Source organism: Tripterygium wilfordii, chromosome 22, assembly GCF_013401445.1.
Source record: "Tripterygium wilfordii isolate XIE 37 chromosome 22, ASM1340144v1, whole genome shotgun sequence".
In the NCBI taxonomy this organism is placed as follows: Eukaryota; Viridiplantae; Streptophyta; class Magnoliopsida; order Celastrales; family Celastraceae; genus Tripterygium; species Tripterygium wilfordii.
Window position 1 is genome coordinate 483,757 of NC_052253.1, and position 16,126 is coordinate 499,882.

At 37.2% G+C, this 16,126-nt stretch overlaps 2 protein-coding genes and 1 long non-coding RNA gene across 3 annotated transcripts; 1 reads left to right on the top strand and 2 right to left on the bottom strand.

The window, feature by feature from the left end:
- Positions 1–27: 27 nt before the first annotated feature.
- LOC119990886 lies at positions 28–4,280 on the bottom strand. Its single transcript, XR_005466096.1, has 3 exons — positions 3,738–4,280; positions 3,149–3,207; positions 28–376 (listed from the first exon to the last, which is right to left on the bottom strand). It is a non-coding gene; the product is annotated as an uncharacterized LOC119990886 (long non-coding RNA).
- A 504-nt stretch (positions 4,281–4,784) lies between these two features.
- Positions 4,785–5,465, top strand: LOC119992248. The gene has a single exon (XM_038838939.1). It carries the CDS (start codon positions 4,965–4,967, stop codon positions 5,169–5,171), a length of 207 nt encoding a protein of 68 aa, XP_038694867.1. The 5' UTR covers positions 4,785–4,964; the 3' UTR covers positions 5,172–5,465.
- A 618-nt stretch (positions 5,466–6,083) lies between these two features.
- Positions 6,084–9,607, bottom strand: LOC119991958 (protein ULTRAPETALA 1-like). Its single transcript, XM_038838519.1, has 3 exons — positions 8,959–9,607; positions 7,402–7,726; positions 6,084–6,502 (listed from the first exon to the last, which is right to left on the bottom strand). The coding sequence occupies exons 1-3, from the start codon at positions 9,167–9,169 to the stop codon at positions 6,328–6,330; spliced, it is 711 nt and encodes a 236-aa protein (XP_038694447.1). The 5' UTR covers positions 9,170–9,607; the 3' UTR covers positions 6,084–6,327.
- Between the last annotated feature and the right edge of the window lie 6,519 nt (positions 9,608–16,126).

Sequence of the window (16,126 nt, forward strand, 5' to 3'; positions counted from 1 at the left end):
CCTCTACCGATTATATTTCTGTGACAATTAATGAACCCTTATTCCATGATCATTTATGGCAAGCAAGTCCCAAAGAATAACGAGAAGTATTAATCTAACCTTTTCACACTACTGATATTTCACAAACATCAGCTCATCTTTTTTCTAATTTCCCTGCAGCTGTCATTGAATGTTTAAATGTATTCAAAAAAAATGCAGAGAAGAATTTGAATTGATTTAAAAAAATATTAGAGGGTTGATGATGATTGATGCCCCCCTTGGACACCAACCACCCTGGCACCAAAAAGAAAAGGAAAGGAGAATATGAAATGTCAAAGTTGCAGTATTTTACTCACTCAAAGAGGTTTGAAGAGCCAAGTCGAATGCCACCCAGGTTCTACAAAGAAAAATGAAGATTAATTAACATAAAGTTGAAAACACAAGGCACTGTGAATTGTTCAGCAGTCAAACAAGTACTGTACTCGAGAATAAGGAAAGGAAAGAACATCAGTACTTATGAAACCAAGTATCTACTTCCCAGTGGTTACATATCACCACCGATGAACTATGTGACACTAAACCATTGCAGATTGGGGCCACAGCTTGCAGAGGCACCAAACTAAAGCCAACTAAGGCAATTAAAGACACAAAATAGATTTCATGAGATCTAAATAGGATCACAATTGTACAGTATTCGGATATAATCTTAAGATGCAGTAGGTAAATGTAGCCTCCATTCCCATTATTAAAAGTGGCTACTATGAAAACTCTGCGGTATGCATTCAGGGGTTTTATTCTAGCATAAACAGCGCTTTTGTCGGACCAGAATTGATGAAGATCTCTTCTAGCATAAAACCATCAGAAAGCTATTGAACATTCTGAATAGATTAAATATTGACACTATCATTCTAGCCATCAAACAACTTTGTCATTCCAACCAACATAACCATTGTTAACACTTACTTCTTCAATGGAAAACAGCATTGCAATATTGCAAACAATTGTTTTGATTCAATTTAAAGGAAAAAATAGAGCACTGAACCAGAAGTCAGTACAAAAATCTTTAACCATCAACTACTTTAACATACCCGCCAACACTCTTAATGGGAAAACAAAATAGCAGGACAAATTATTTAGGTTGATGTTGAACTAAATATCTTTTTCCTACAAAAGTTTTTGATCATACACCTTATTTCTTGGGACCAGTCCTCCTGTCTGCTGCAATCAGGTGGCACCCCCGGTGTCTATCTAATATATTCTTTTGTTTTGTCACTTAAAAAAAAAAATTGACTAGAAATCCCAAATTATCAAATCAGCTATAACCTTCTGTAACAGGTACCTGAACTGTAATAAGGTAGCAGCGTAATGTGTGATTATTGGATCTAGGACAGTAGGTTTGAAACTAAAATTCCCCTTTCAAGCAAACGTCCTCAAACGGAGCAATGATTTAAGTTCAAAAGTCCTTTAATTCTAAGAACATTTGAGCGCTATATAAAATATACTTGTATGCTCAGGCTATGTTTTCGGATTCACAGTCATGTTTGAAGCAAAAGAGGTGAAAATGATCATCAACTAATGTAATGTGGGATACATTGCTTACCAAAAAAGAGTGGGATATGCAAATTAACAAAACAATTACATACAGTAAGCGGATATTCTATCTCTGAAATCCAGCAAGCCCCTCTAATTGCAAGGTTATCCTTTGGTAGATGCAACATTAATGAGCCAAGTTCAACCTGGCACAACTAATATTGCAATCAAGTTCCTTGGTTGAGAAAATATTTTTTACAGAGCACTAACAGAAAACATTTCTACTCACGTACTTTAATTTGAAAATTAGAATGATAGGCTTTGCATAAACTTTGGGAATTCTAAAAATTAGTTTTACATTCCCTGCACAGACTGAACTACTCTTCAACTTAACTTCTACACTTTACGAGTGACATACTGTAAACCTAACATATAAACCAGGAGGAATGGACAATTAAAGATAAGAGAAAAAAAATTGATCTGCTAAAGAAGTAAGAAAGTCCAATCGAGCACATATGTAAATTCTCCATGGTTAAGAAGATGAGGCAAAATATTAATAAGATGATGTCATAAGATAAACATGTGAACTAAAAAGGTACAGATAGCCCCTGATTCACCCAAATCAAGTAATTCAAAATACTAACACAGATTTATTGAGCTTTCACATCTTTTACAGAAAAAAAAAGTCTAAAAGAAAAGTCATGGTTACCGATCTAAGAACATTCCTTGAGTGGAGAAATCTCATATTTTCTGCATAACACACCAGAGAATTTCTGGAAATAGCTAAAGAGAATCTATAAATATGTATAAAATTAAAAAAAAAAAAAAAAAAAAAACAGGGCACGAAAACTAGACAACATAAAACTTAAAGAGTACATCAAATTGATGAAATTCATTGAATGTCAAAATAAGTAATAAAATTTCACAATGAAAAGTATCGGAAAATTCTATTTCAAATTGATGAAATACATTGAATGCCAGTAGATACATAATAAAATTTCACAATGAAGCGTTATAAGAAAATTCTAATAGAAAGATCAACAAAAATCCCTAAAGGTTTTCGGAGAAATTACATTGGAATATCAACAATGTATAGAACGTTTTCATACATTCTTGCTTTCAGGTACAAACTAAGCTCAGTAAACATAATCAAAATAGGCGCATGGCATAAATAATCCATTTAGTATACGTGATCATGTACCTTGTGCCATCTCAACCAAGGCAATTTAGTAAGCTTCACAAAGGATTGTCAATCCCATATGCTTCATTTTCTAGTGGTAGGCTTAAATGTTGATAAAAAATTTCATTTGGTTTAGCATTTTATTAAAGAAAAGTGCAACAATCACAGAGTACTTTTAGTTCAAGGATATTGAACCATAGGACTCTTATCCTGATTATGCAATGACCGACTGAAAAGGTAAGTCAGTCACAGCCTAAGTTGAATCTAATTCTAGTTTAAAGGCACATTTTGCTCAGACAAAGAAATCACATCCCATCAACCCCTCACACACATTTACTGCCAACTGACAGGACATCTAAATCTTGTCCCCACAAGCCATATAGATACATGGAAATGCATGTTATAACGTCACAAAAACATAAGCAATCAGACTACAAAAAAGCTAAGATAACCGGTCACCTCACAGGCAGATAGTCATTCATCCTCACTGATGTTTGCTAGCCTCCCTCAACAATTCCCTGGTGCACAAAGAATAACAGCATGCTAAGGAGGAATGCATATAATTGGCATACATACACCCCGATGTATACACATTCTATTGAAAATGCAACTTAAAGCTTACTAAGAGAACATCATTGTATGCCTACAAGTTCGACAGAATCAACAATAACTAAAGAAAAAAGTGAGCTATAAACATAAAGACGCAAATATAATCCTGAAGGAAGAGCCCTCCGTTTCTGAAGTGCTCATCCATGGCTCGAATAATTACAGCATATGAAGTTATTCCACTTATGTAATTAACCAGTGCGCTAAACCTAATCAAAATTAATACTCAAGTAGGCAAAAGAATGAAAACAAAAGTAAATCATCTATAAGAACCTGAGTTCAGCGTAGCTACCAATGAATTATTCTGAGCTATTATAGGCATATTACCCTTGCTTTAGTAATTTGAAAATCAACGGATATTGAAAATCTTCGATTTCAAGTTACTTAGTAGGGATTTAAGACACAGACGTTTTGCACGAATTTTTTCCCTAACTGTTTGTACCTTCCAACGTCTTCCTCGACTAAACGTAGAGCCTAATCGCTCCGTTCTGCAAGGCTCTGGCAAGAAAACGAAAACGGCAGGTCCTGGAAACATCCGAATCGCAAAATTTGACGAGGTTTCTAAAACCGAGGTCGTAGGCGATCCTGCGGATAATGCTTTCCATTTCTCGGCGGCTTCAGCGGCAATGGTCCGCTGAAGTATCTAGAGACTCCGAGGGAGGCTTCATTCTCCAGAAACGGGGAGAAGAGGAGAGGAAACGAAGATCGCTCGATTGATTGGAGGATAGGAGATGCCAAAGCGAGAGAGACCCTCAAATTGAGAGAACTGTTACTGTGATTGTGAAACGCGTATTTGGAGGTTCTGTCCTTTTAACCATCGGGTGATCGCTTGATCATAATTCATAAGAATCACATGATTCTGAAGTCGGTCTCAGGGATTGGAAATCAAGTGGATCCCACGTGCCCCAAAAGTTTCAAACTTACTTTTGTTCTTCATAAATTGGATCTGTGAACCACCACCACCAGCACTCCTCGTTTGAACTTTGAAGCAATCCTAGAGCCCATCCTCATGCCTGAGTAAGGACAATGCTAGAGAACCTAATTTAGGTTGTAAAAGTTTCTTAAATCTATGTGACATTAAAAGTGTAATGCTTAAAATCCTTAAAAAGTGATCTCAAAATGCCCTCATTTAATATGAAGTGTTAGATATGAAGTGGGTCTTACATGTGTGGGGAATTTAAATTTTGGGGTTTCTAGCATTGTCCGCATTAAAATAATCATTGATTAAAAACACACATGTAGGATCCACTTCATATCCAACACTCCACATTAAATGAGGTCTTTTGGAGGTCACTTTTAGGGGTCTCAAGCATTATCTCTTGAGTAAGGATAATGCTAGAGACCCTTAAAATTTGACACCCATAACTAGGTCAAACGTTCTATCCATTTCCACGTGTACGCTCTAGATTTTACCTTCATCGCCTTCCCATGTAACATCGCACCCCCAAGCCCCAACTGTCTTTCACAGGTGCAATAAAATCGCAGGACCATCTCATAAATAAAAGACACTACTCGCTTTGATTAAACCCCGAACGTCTCCCACCGCTCCCTAACCAATTACCACGCTCAAAGTTGGTCAATCTTTAACTACTACTACTAGCGCTTATAAAACCAAGGCCCCGGCCTTCGGTCCCTCAAACTACAAGAACCAAAGAAGTCGGAAACGACAATGGCGTGCTTCTGTTTTCTGGTTGATCAGAGGCGGAAGATGCGGAGGACCAAGCCGGCGGCGGGGTTGTGCGCAAGGTGTGGCGGCGGAGCAAGCGTGGCGGATATGAAAACAGCGACGAGATTTTGTCATGTGCCGTTTTATTGGAAGTCACGGAGAGCTATTGTTTGTACTTTCTGTGGATCTGTTCTTCGATGTTACAGATAAATGTTGCAGCGATTCGTTTTGTATTATGATAAATTAAACTTCATTTAGGATTTCAATTATGTTTTGAACATCCTAATGTTGATTTCTGCTGAGCTTGTAACAAAGTGGAAAAAATATAATCGGCTGAAAATAGTTGCTTATGCCGTAGTAGGAGGATCAAACGGTCACGAGTTTGGAATTACGCAAAATTTGACTGAGGGTAATTTGTTTTGACGTGATCGTCAAGAGTAGAAGTTTTGCTGCTAATCCCACGTTATTTTGGGTCAAATTACTATTTTTGGACATTTTTATCCTCGTTTTACTATTTTTGTACTGTGTTTAGATTTCACCTCGGTGTTGCGTTTCGGCCGCTTCAATGGGATTTGAATTTGGGTGCCCAAGTTATTCATAGACGACCCTTGATATCCAACTAATGGCTCAAGTCTCAATAGCCGATGGTTTAATTGAGAGTAGAATCATCCTTGCCATAGGTGTTCTTCCTTGACAAGGAGGCTGTGTAAGAAGCCTTTTACAGTTCCGTAAGCATTGGACTGGAATTGACAGAACCATACCAGCAGTTTTTTAAAACTTCAAAAGATATGATATGAGAGGGCTTGTTCTCCATGGCTTGAAACATGCTTAAGGGACGAACATTATTGGATAATTGTTGGAGCTATAACCATGAATTCCAGAGCAATCAGCTTTTTCATTTCGTGGTTATGACCAATCAAAGTGACGGGCTGATTACTACTGTCTAAAGGGCATATTGCGTTTCCTCTGATACTAAGAGCTTCCCCGGTTACTAAAAATAAGTGACGGCATTGACAGTTCAGGTCCTCCTAGGCTGTTCTGTGCTTCCCCAACTTGGCCATCAAACTAGAATGACATGTATTTGACTAACACTAAAAACAACTGGAAAATATCGGACACAGATAAAGAGTTGTTGAGGCAATAAATAACTGCATTTGAAATATGAATATCAGTCGACTTGAGTATAATAGCCAATGCTCAACTCATGGACTGTAAATTCAAGTTTTACATAAGGAAATAAATATACTGGAAGACTTATATCAGATGTGGGGAGGCGGATAAATGAAGCAATGTTCTTTTCTTTTTCCTGTTGGGTGCCGTTAAGGTAGCGAAGGGCGAATCAGGATCAAATCAATGGTCTTGGACACTAAGCTTTCGCATTCCTTGTAAAATCCACACAAGTCTGACAGCTGCAGTCTGAAAAACGACAGATCTCACACCCAAAGCATACACAGGAAGTGCAACCCTTGCACGTAGGTGAACGGGTGCACCCTCTGTACACCCTTCGACTTGCTCGCTCTTCTTCATCATCGCAAGTAATCCTGAATCATCGAAAGCAAGCATTGACATTATCCAATTCCATACCAAGTTTATATCCATATTTGTAAATGAAATGCATCCATATATTAAAATGATGACAGGGAAAAAAAAACTTCATATAAGCAGAGAAAGCATGCACACTGCACCTTTGAATCACTTTTAAAGGCAGTTATATGAGCAGAGAAAACATTTAGATGACAAACAGGCTTTTTCATTCTTGTTCACTAATAAGACCAATGCAGCATCATTAAGCATTAAAAGAATTCCATACAATATATCATTAAGCAAGCATTGACTATTAATTGCTCTCGCAATGCTCTTCGCAGGTCTTTCACTCGGTAACTAGTGACAGGGAAGAACATATAAAGAACACTGGACATACAACTATACACGAGACTCTGCTTACTTTCCTGTCTGCTTAATGCCTTTCTTTTTTGAGAGAATGGATTCAAAAAAAATAAATTTCAAGCCCTTTCAAAAGAATTTGTCTTATATAAAAGAGCTTATGACTAATAAAACAAAAATGATCTCCATTCACTTTTACCAATGAAACAATGCAATGTGAGGTCCAAGAGAATTTGCATGTTCCTTCAAAAGTTCACCAGCATAAGAGAGCAATTAATAGTCCTTGTTTCTGAAATTTCTCCGCCACAGGAAAAACTATATAGTTTGATTTATAAAATGGTATATTGAACGGTAGAGGAGCAAATTTAGATACTCAAGACATAAAATATCATAAAGAATCACTTAAAAACTATATAGTTTGATTTATAAAATGGTATATTGAACGGTAAAGGAGCAAATTTAGATACTCAAGACATAAAATATCATAAAGAATCACTTTTAAAACGGACTTGAACTCATAAAATCAAAATGCATTCCATGGAAGGGGAGAACATACTTGTCATAAGGCGAATGGGAACATTTCCAGTTTTCTTCTGCTAAAGCATCATGGTGAATCCTACATTCCTCTTTAGTCCGCAATCGAAACCTGCGTTCCTTGTTACATGTAGAACAACGGACAAATTCATCACGATGAGAAGCCCGTCCATTCTGAGATCTGTGTGACCCATGAGCACTTTTTGATGATTGATTGTAGTACTTGAGCAACACAGTCTTTGATAATGCAACTTTCTCCCCGTTAACGATGACCCAGACATTGTTCTTCCACTTTCTTGCTGTCTCTCTTCCAGAATGCTTCTCAAATGCGGCAGGGCTCAGCTTGTCTGGTCATTGAAAAATCATGAGTGAGATGACTGAAAGTGTGAAATCTAACAAATTTGCCCATACAATTAAAGGACTACAATGATGTGATAAGAAACATGCAATAAGATGAGAAGGATCTGAACAGTGCAGCAATATGCTCTAATCACATGCACAAGACAATTATTCATCAGATAATTTCAGACAGAGTACGAGGAGAGAAAACACAATCATTCTAAGGTGAACACATTCATAGTCATACAGCAGGAGCATTCGTTTGCTCGACATCACTGTAAACTTGATACCAACAACATGGAACCTTAGCATATAATTCTGACAGTATAACGACATGGAACATAAGCAGAAGTAAAGAAGGATTGTTCACCAGTTGACACAACTGTTGCATCATGTAAATAAAAACACATATATGCACTGAAGCCGCCCACAGAAAGAAATAATGAAGCACATCAAACTATATAAACAAACAATAGCTAGCTTGTCCATTAACATGGGAGGTTGGAGCTTGACGCCTTGATCCCAGTGAGTAAATATCCTCAGCCTAAAAGCATAGTTCTCTTGTAATGTCAACCGTGATTCCATGAATGTGCCTACAGGGAAATTCAAAGAAAAGCTTCTGCAACCAAACCTGCGACAACATATCCATAAATAACACCCATCAAATACACAAACAATCAGATTCCACATCAACCTTACTCTGTCTTAGGAAAGAGCAGAACCCCGAGAAATGTGATTACCAAAAGTGAAACTCACTAATGGAAACAATGTAGATATCATTCACGAAACTCCCCTCATATGATGTCCTCAATCGTAGACAAAGCATGGTTCAATATGAACCAGGCCCTATCCAGCCAGGTAAAAGGTAAGCAAATCTTGTATACAAGACTCCCGCAGCAGGCCTAACGGACCTTTAGGTTGTACCACTGCGACTCTAGCGGACACTAGCGGACTAGGAATAACCAAAAACATAGCTGCATTTTGTGGCTGCTTGATATCAAGAAAAGCTGACTCGCTGGGACAAAACAATGTACACGTTAACTGTTAACAAAAGAACCAAAATACAGCGCGCAACTTGCCAATACTCTCCATAGCACGGACCGAAAAAAAACTGGCAATGACGGCATTTTAAAGTCAAAACACATTGAACATGCAAAAAAAATAAAATAAAATAAAATATAAACTATAAACCCATCTCTCCAGGAGAGACGACGACGGAGAGAAAAAGAACGAGAGCGACCTTCATTGCAACCAGGGGTGCATTCGCAGGTGATTTCGAGATCACCATTGATAAAAACCCTAAGCCTGCCAGCAGCATCGCCGTACCTGTGGCTGGTACACCCACACGTCACTTCAATATAATCTCCACCTCTCTTGACCCCACTTATCTCGCTCACCTCTTCATCGCTAAACATCGCCATACCCCTCTCGCTCTCTACCCCATTCGCCATTCCTAATCTCCTCCTTAACCAAAAATCCCACCCACTCTGGTATCGCCGAAAGAAACCCAAAAAAACCCAGAATATCAACAGCCAAACAGATCAAGAAAGGACGGATTTTGATTTCTGGGAATTACCGAGAAAGTCAAAAGGGATGAGATACGAATATAGAGAGGCTCAAGAAGTGCGCATCTCACAGAGATCTGGTGTTGGGTGTTGTTGGTCGATGGGGTTTGTTTTGGAAGGAAGGTAGTGAATGAATGAGCTGGCGAAGCGAAACAAATGTCGTGGGGTGAGGGAAGAGAGGGAGGCGTGTTATTGGGTTAAAAAGGGCCTCTCTGTATCACTGTATGCTCTATAATAATACTATGCCTTTGCTTTGCTGCATGACATGACATGAGAGAGAAGTAAATTGCAGAGAGAGGGGCAACAAAACTAAAACCAAAAAATATGGGCCTCTTGGGTTTTATGGGAAAATCGCTCTCATGGGAAGCAAACGAGGTTTTATATTGAAAACTGTTCAATCCCCAATACTCTTCTTTTATTATTATTTAAAAGACTGTACTTTAATTTCTCACTTCGACAAAAATCTAGGATTTGCACAGTTTTCGGCGAAGGCAGTCCTACATCTGCCGTTTCACCATCGGCGGTGAAAACCCACCTACTCTATATCTGCCAAGCTGATCGCGCGAATGGCTGTCGGAACCACTGCATCTTATATGTTCTTGATGCAAATGAAGGGATATGGAGAGAACATATGACTGATTCTTCGCGCACACAATCTATTGACAGATAAGTTGAGCCTCAACTCAATGTGAAACTGAACGGAGATAGAATTAACCGGGATCCAACCACAGTTATAATCAAGGTGTCAAAAGGCTGACTAGTGTAAAAAATGCAATGGCAACTTTGGGTATGAACATCCTTGTGCATTAAAACTTGGACCTTTTTACATAACTCTTTCATCGGATTTTTTAGGTGACTAAATCGTTTTTAATAAGTTAAGTTTCTTGACACAATAATAAACGTAGATAAGAGAAGTCTTGTTAGCCTGTTTACTTTTGTGATTGAAATGCAGAATGCATCAAGGTTGTAACATAAAGAATAGTAAAAGTGTCAAACGTACAAAAGTCCTACCAACTCACACAGAACGAAATTTTAAGAATTCTAGTGTTTTTTATCTTAATTATCTCAAATATTTAGATGAACGCACACGATTCATGTAAAATCTTGCGTGTCATATGTCTCACATGATTCATATGAAATCGCGTACGTTCATCTCAACATTTGGAAGAATTGAGACAAAAAAAATATTAGGATCCGTAAGACTGATGTGCAGCAAAACACACCAGTTTAATTTGAACCAAATTAGTGGACAATATATGTATTCTTATAGGTTGACGTGCGTTATACATGATGATGTGGGTTCAGACTTCAGACAGCTGATAAGAAGTGAACCAATAGGGCATTGCGCTTTATCAAAGCTATCAGTCCATGTATAATGTATACCTTTGTAAAATAATGGAAAAGCTTCTTTACACATATAATGAATAATTTAGAGGAGACAATTAGACAAATATCTAAAATGCTAGCTTTTCTTTATACCAAATGAATAAAAGCATTAATTTAAGACAAACAGCAGCGATTTTTTTTTGTTCTTAATATGCAGACCACAATAATCACATGATTACACTACAGCATTAATCATTCAAAAATATTAGGGATCCTAATAATCAACCTTGATCACTGATTGATGTAAGTGTAGGGATCCATAAAATTAGATGTACATCAATCAAGGGGCATGATTGATTATTGAGATCTCATTTACTGAGATCCTTATTACTTCTGTTAATCATTGCTTCTCTCTCTATTCTCCTCTCTCTTTTTAACCGAGAACGATAATTATACGATACAAGTTTGCGCCATTTTGACATCTAATACGAGTCTAAACCCAATGCGTGGCCACAAGGAATTGCTTCCCAATAGGAATTAAACTGGGGACCTCCTGAGTCTATACAGTCCGGCCCCAGAGAAATTCAACAACTAAGTTATCATCCAAGTAGTTTCTCCCACTCCCTCTCTAGCATATCCAGCTTTTAGTAGTGAATTTCTATGGTGTCAAACTGTATGGACTTATGAGATATTGAGTTCGATTATATTTTAGAATAATATCCTTGTGGTCATTTGCTAGGATTGAGCCTAATTTATCATGTCATCATGTGAGAAACTTGTGTATGTGACAATGTGTAGGCTTGATGATATGAGTTTAGATTTATATCGAATGTTCAAATGACAAACTTGTATGATACGATTTTCAGTTAAGAAAACAAACTTTCAGCTTCTAGTGGTCACGAACGTACATAATTTGGTTGCCAGTCATCATGGAACATAAACAACAGATAACCAATTACGAATTAACCTTTTCTGTTGGTTCCCCCAATGAAAGGCAATCTCATGTATATCAATCAGTACAACAAGTCTTGCAAATTGGTGGCAAGTGAAGTGAGGACTAAAACCTGTTTTAAGACATCAAGCCAGATCTCTTATTGATTTGACTTTTCCAAGGTATATATGCATGAGACTATAGTTTTTACCTTGCACTGTGAAAGAAATCATTACACTGTGTGTGTCTGGTAGGGCATGGAAATAAGAACCTGAACATTATATTCGAAAGACCTCATGCATGTCTGCCATTTTGGAGTCCACAAATCCGAAACAAATCACAGACATTGATCTGGTCATGACATGCACACTGATTAAATACTTAATGTTGCAGAAGAGCATGCTTTGTGCAAGCAGGGCATGCCCTATTATGTTGTTGCAATGGGCAGGCCAGCAACTTGATTGCCTAATATTTTGTGAATATATGTGTGTGTATATATATATATATATATATATATTTTTTTTTTTTTAGTACAAGTACAAACACAATATACGACACACCACCAGATCAAGCCTATGAAAGTACAGGTGTCAACAGGCCCCACGCAGGAGGCACAAATCAAGCCCACGTAGGGGCAGACGAAGCCCACACACCTCCTTGTAAATATTCAACAGGCCCCACGCAGGAGGCACAAATCAAGCCCACGCAGGGGCAAACTATCAAGCCCACGTAAGGGCAGACGAAGCCCACACACTTCCTTGTAAATATTCGGAGGAGGTGAGACTAGAACCCATGACCTCAGTCAGGGACATGCAAAGTCATTGCCACTCAACCAATGACTCATTTACTATATATATATATATATATATATCCATCTCCCAGTTCTGTCCCTTTATTTTTTTTGTGTAAATCTCGTGAATCTCTCCAATCCAGGACCCTTTGGTCCCACTTCCACGGAATAAATTCTGTGGACTCGTACACTGCATTCTTTGAAGTTTATCCACATGGGCTTATAGTATTTGATGGCATTTTACCAGTGAATGTAGTTCAAAAATGTTGACGATAGATTTTAAACCAAAGATCCATGGATTTCATGAAAATGCCAAAAATAAACTCCGCCAAACACTTTTGTTTTTGTTTCTGTCAAACATTAATAACCACCATTACCAGTTGGAAACCATTGGGAGCTAGCTGTACTACATTGCCTCTACGATGGCATATTACAAAAAGAGTTTTAATCCCAAATCACGGCATGTGTATTTATTTGCGTTCATGCACATGCTATAAGCTAGCATAGCACTACAAGTTGCTGAATACAAATATTTCAGCACTTCCCTGTTTTTTATTTTTAAAAATTGATAAATTTTGAAGAAAACAACATAAAATGAATTTTAAAAAATCCAACACTCGTGCACAAGTCTTAAACGGTCAAAAAAACCTCCTAGACCAAAAGGAGAAGAAAAAAAAAAAAGTGGGGGCGGGAGGGTCTCAAATGTCAAGTTTACAGGCTTGTTATATCAAATAATTTAATTTCTAACAAAAAATAATATCACAAACAAAATTACAGAGGTTTTATAATCGTTATATTCTCTATTAATATATGAATATCTCACGAATAAATTCATGATAACAATTTATTATCTGATTTGAATTGATAATTTATTCCTTAACATGGCATTACTCTATCATCATTGATTTAAAATGACATATTTCAGTTTATTAATATATAGTTGGCCTACAAAGTTGAAAATTGAAATATACACTAGAGATATCTATTTATATATAGTCTTTTGACAGTTTCATTTGTTTACTTCTCTTGATATAAATTTGTTTGTTTGGCCACCAACTTTATTATTGATTTTTGTCTTGCAGTGAGTGACAAAGTCTTTCTTTACAAATATATATCAATATATATTAGAATCCAATGAAGAGTTTAAAATAAAAATGTAAACTCCAGTGCACAACACTCTCATAATGAATCTAAATTTAGACTCATATTGAATGTTTAAAGAGAAAATTTGTATAATTGCATAACATCGTTTTCGGTTATCATAAAAAAAAAAGGCAAACAAGGTCAGGGATATGCAAGTTATAGTCAAACTTTATACTCACCTAATATGTAGAGAGGATATTTGTGTGGAGAGGATATTTTCAAGGATTGAACAGGTAATATCTAACAACTAAGACACGTATTCATCTGTAAAATCTCAATGATGAGACCGTATGGAAATCGTGAAGCTTGAATTTTAAAGCTAATAAAGACAAAACCACCCCCTAGAGGTTCAACTAACATAGCCAACAACAAATCTTCAACCGCAATCACAAAGTTGTCGCCATCGCTGGCTGCCTAACGCATTCACCTCCTTTCAATCGACTTGTACCACCTAATTAGCAACTAGTCGTCTACGGCCCCTACACTTTCACACTCTCCGCTCCTATCAATATGATCCTTTTATATGGGTACGACGGTGTGATTCCACAACTATTTAAAGTTAATCAAGGGAAGAACAAAAAAAAAAAAAAGTGCGTTAACGTTTACTTCGATTGCGTGTGCGAAATGTTAAGCATGTGTGATTTGCACAAAATCCAATGATTTATGCGAATCAGACTGTGAGTGATAAGTACGTGAATGGTGCAGTCCATGTCAGCTTTTGTTAGTATCTGAAACTTTTAGGGGAAATTGTTATTAAAAAAACCTATTAAATTTTTGTTGTTTTCGCAAATGTCCCTTCCCTTAAAAAAATAAAATAAAATAAAATGAGGGGTGATCATGTGCAAAATCGGACTGTTTGGTTGTCTGGTTGTTAGGTTTTGCGAATGTATCAGGTAATCAAATCGGAAATCATGATGTGGTTACTCTATATCTTTAAGGAGAAAACGTGAGCTTTGAGATCTCCAATATATATTTTAGGAGATGTTTCGATGCTCAAGTTAGTTCTATTGACAATGGGCTATTGAGAATTTAAGATAACTCGGTGCTTACAACTCTCTCTTTAGTTAACAGTGAAAAATGAGGATGCGAAAGAGATTTACTTTGACGGAGATCCCCTTTTATATGAGTCTAGAATAATTGATTGTTCTTAATTGCGAAGAGATTTATGGGGGTGAATCCCCCTATAGATCTCTTATAGATTTTCTTCATGTGCGATAATTAATGCTTATTGAACCCGATGTGTTTTGTCACATGGAGTTCCCGAAGTTATGCTTGCTAGGCCATATCGAGGTGACATGCATCTTGGTTGGCCGAGATGCTCCCCAGTCCCCAATTTGATCCCTCCCTCCTCAGTCTGTATGGTGACACATATCATCATCTCATTGGAGGGGTAATTCTGTCATTATCATAGGAAAATTATTAAAAAAATAAAAATTTGGTATATTATTGTCTTTCGTCATACCATCAACCATGGCTCTGCTCAGATCAGTCACGGTGTCTTTTTTCTTCGCTTTAACCTTTAGAGTGTGTTTGGATTGAGGGATTTGGAAGGAATGAAAAGGACGGGAAATAGAGTTTCCTTCCAATTCCCTTGTTTGGATAGTTTATTAAAAATTAAGGGGAGGGATTTGAGAGGATTTGGGAGGAATATTTTATTAAATTTTTGTTAACATTCTTTCTCTCCAAAATGGAGTCATTTGGAGGGAAGAGATTACTAATTAAGTAATTTTTAAGTTAAATATCTATTTTACCCTTGTACATAATATTTTAACATAAAAATACGGATAAATTAGTAAATTAAACAAATTTTATTTCTTTCTTTTTTTTATCTATCCAAACATGGGAGAGGAAAAAATAGTCTCCCTCCCCCTCTGTTCCCTTCGCTCCCCCTCCCCTCCCTGCTCTTCCCTTCCTCCCAAATCCCTCAATCCAATGGTTCTACAATCGGCGAGTTACACTCCCTAGATCCTCCCTCAGTCAGAGAGTCGCACTCGATGGTTGCACCATCTCACCCCACCGTCGATTACAACCAGCAACACAAAAAACCAGATTTGTCTGATAACACCTCTATTTGGTTAAGAGATTCACTTTTAAAACTAATTGATTCATGGCCTTAAGATGATGACACATGGCATAATTTAGAACCATTAGATTGGAATTGGAGACTCTCAAATTCTTGAGGAATTTGAGAGCCCCTAAATCCCAAGTTTAGGCTTGAATTTGAACATAAAAAAGCTAATTGAAAACATCCAAACAGTCCAACCAAAGTGGAAAATTTATATACTATAGAAGCACTCAAATTACCGGAAAGCCCAATGGGCTTGTATTTCTAGGCAAAAGGCCCATGGGCTTTGGGTCCTCCAACTAGACTCCCAATTGCATAAAATCTAATCTAGACTCCAGGCAACTAGGCTCATCGTGAGGCCAGCAATCAGTTGGGATTCTTAAAGTTAAAATGGGTCATTCTTGGCCTACATTATTCTACTATTTCCCTTTCTTTTATCAATTCCTTGTCACTTTTATTAGTTAAATATTTTTTGATATATATACTATACAAAATAATGGATGGCATGTTTTTTTGACAAGTGAGGTTGGGTGATCCGCTCTCCTAGTAAGGATGAAAATTGCCTGATCAAAAACAAAAATGACGAAA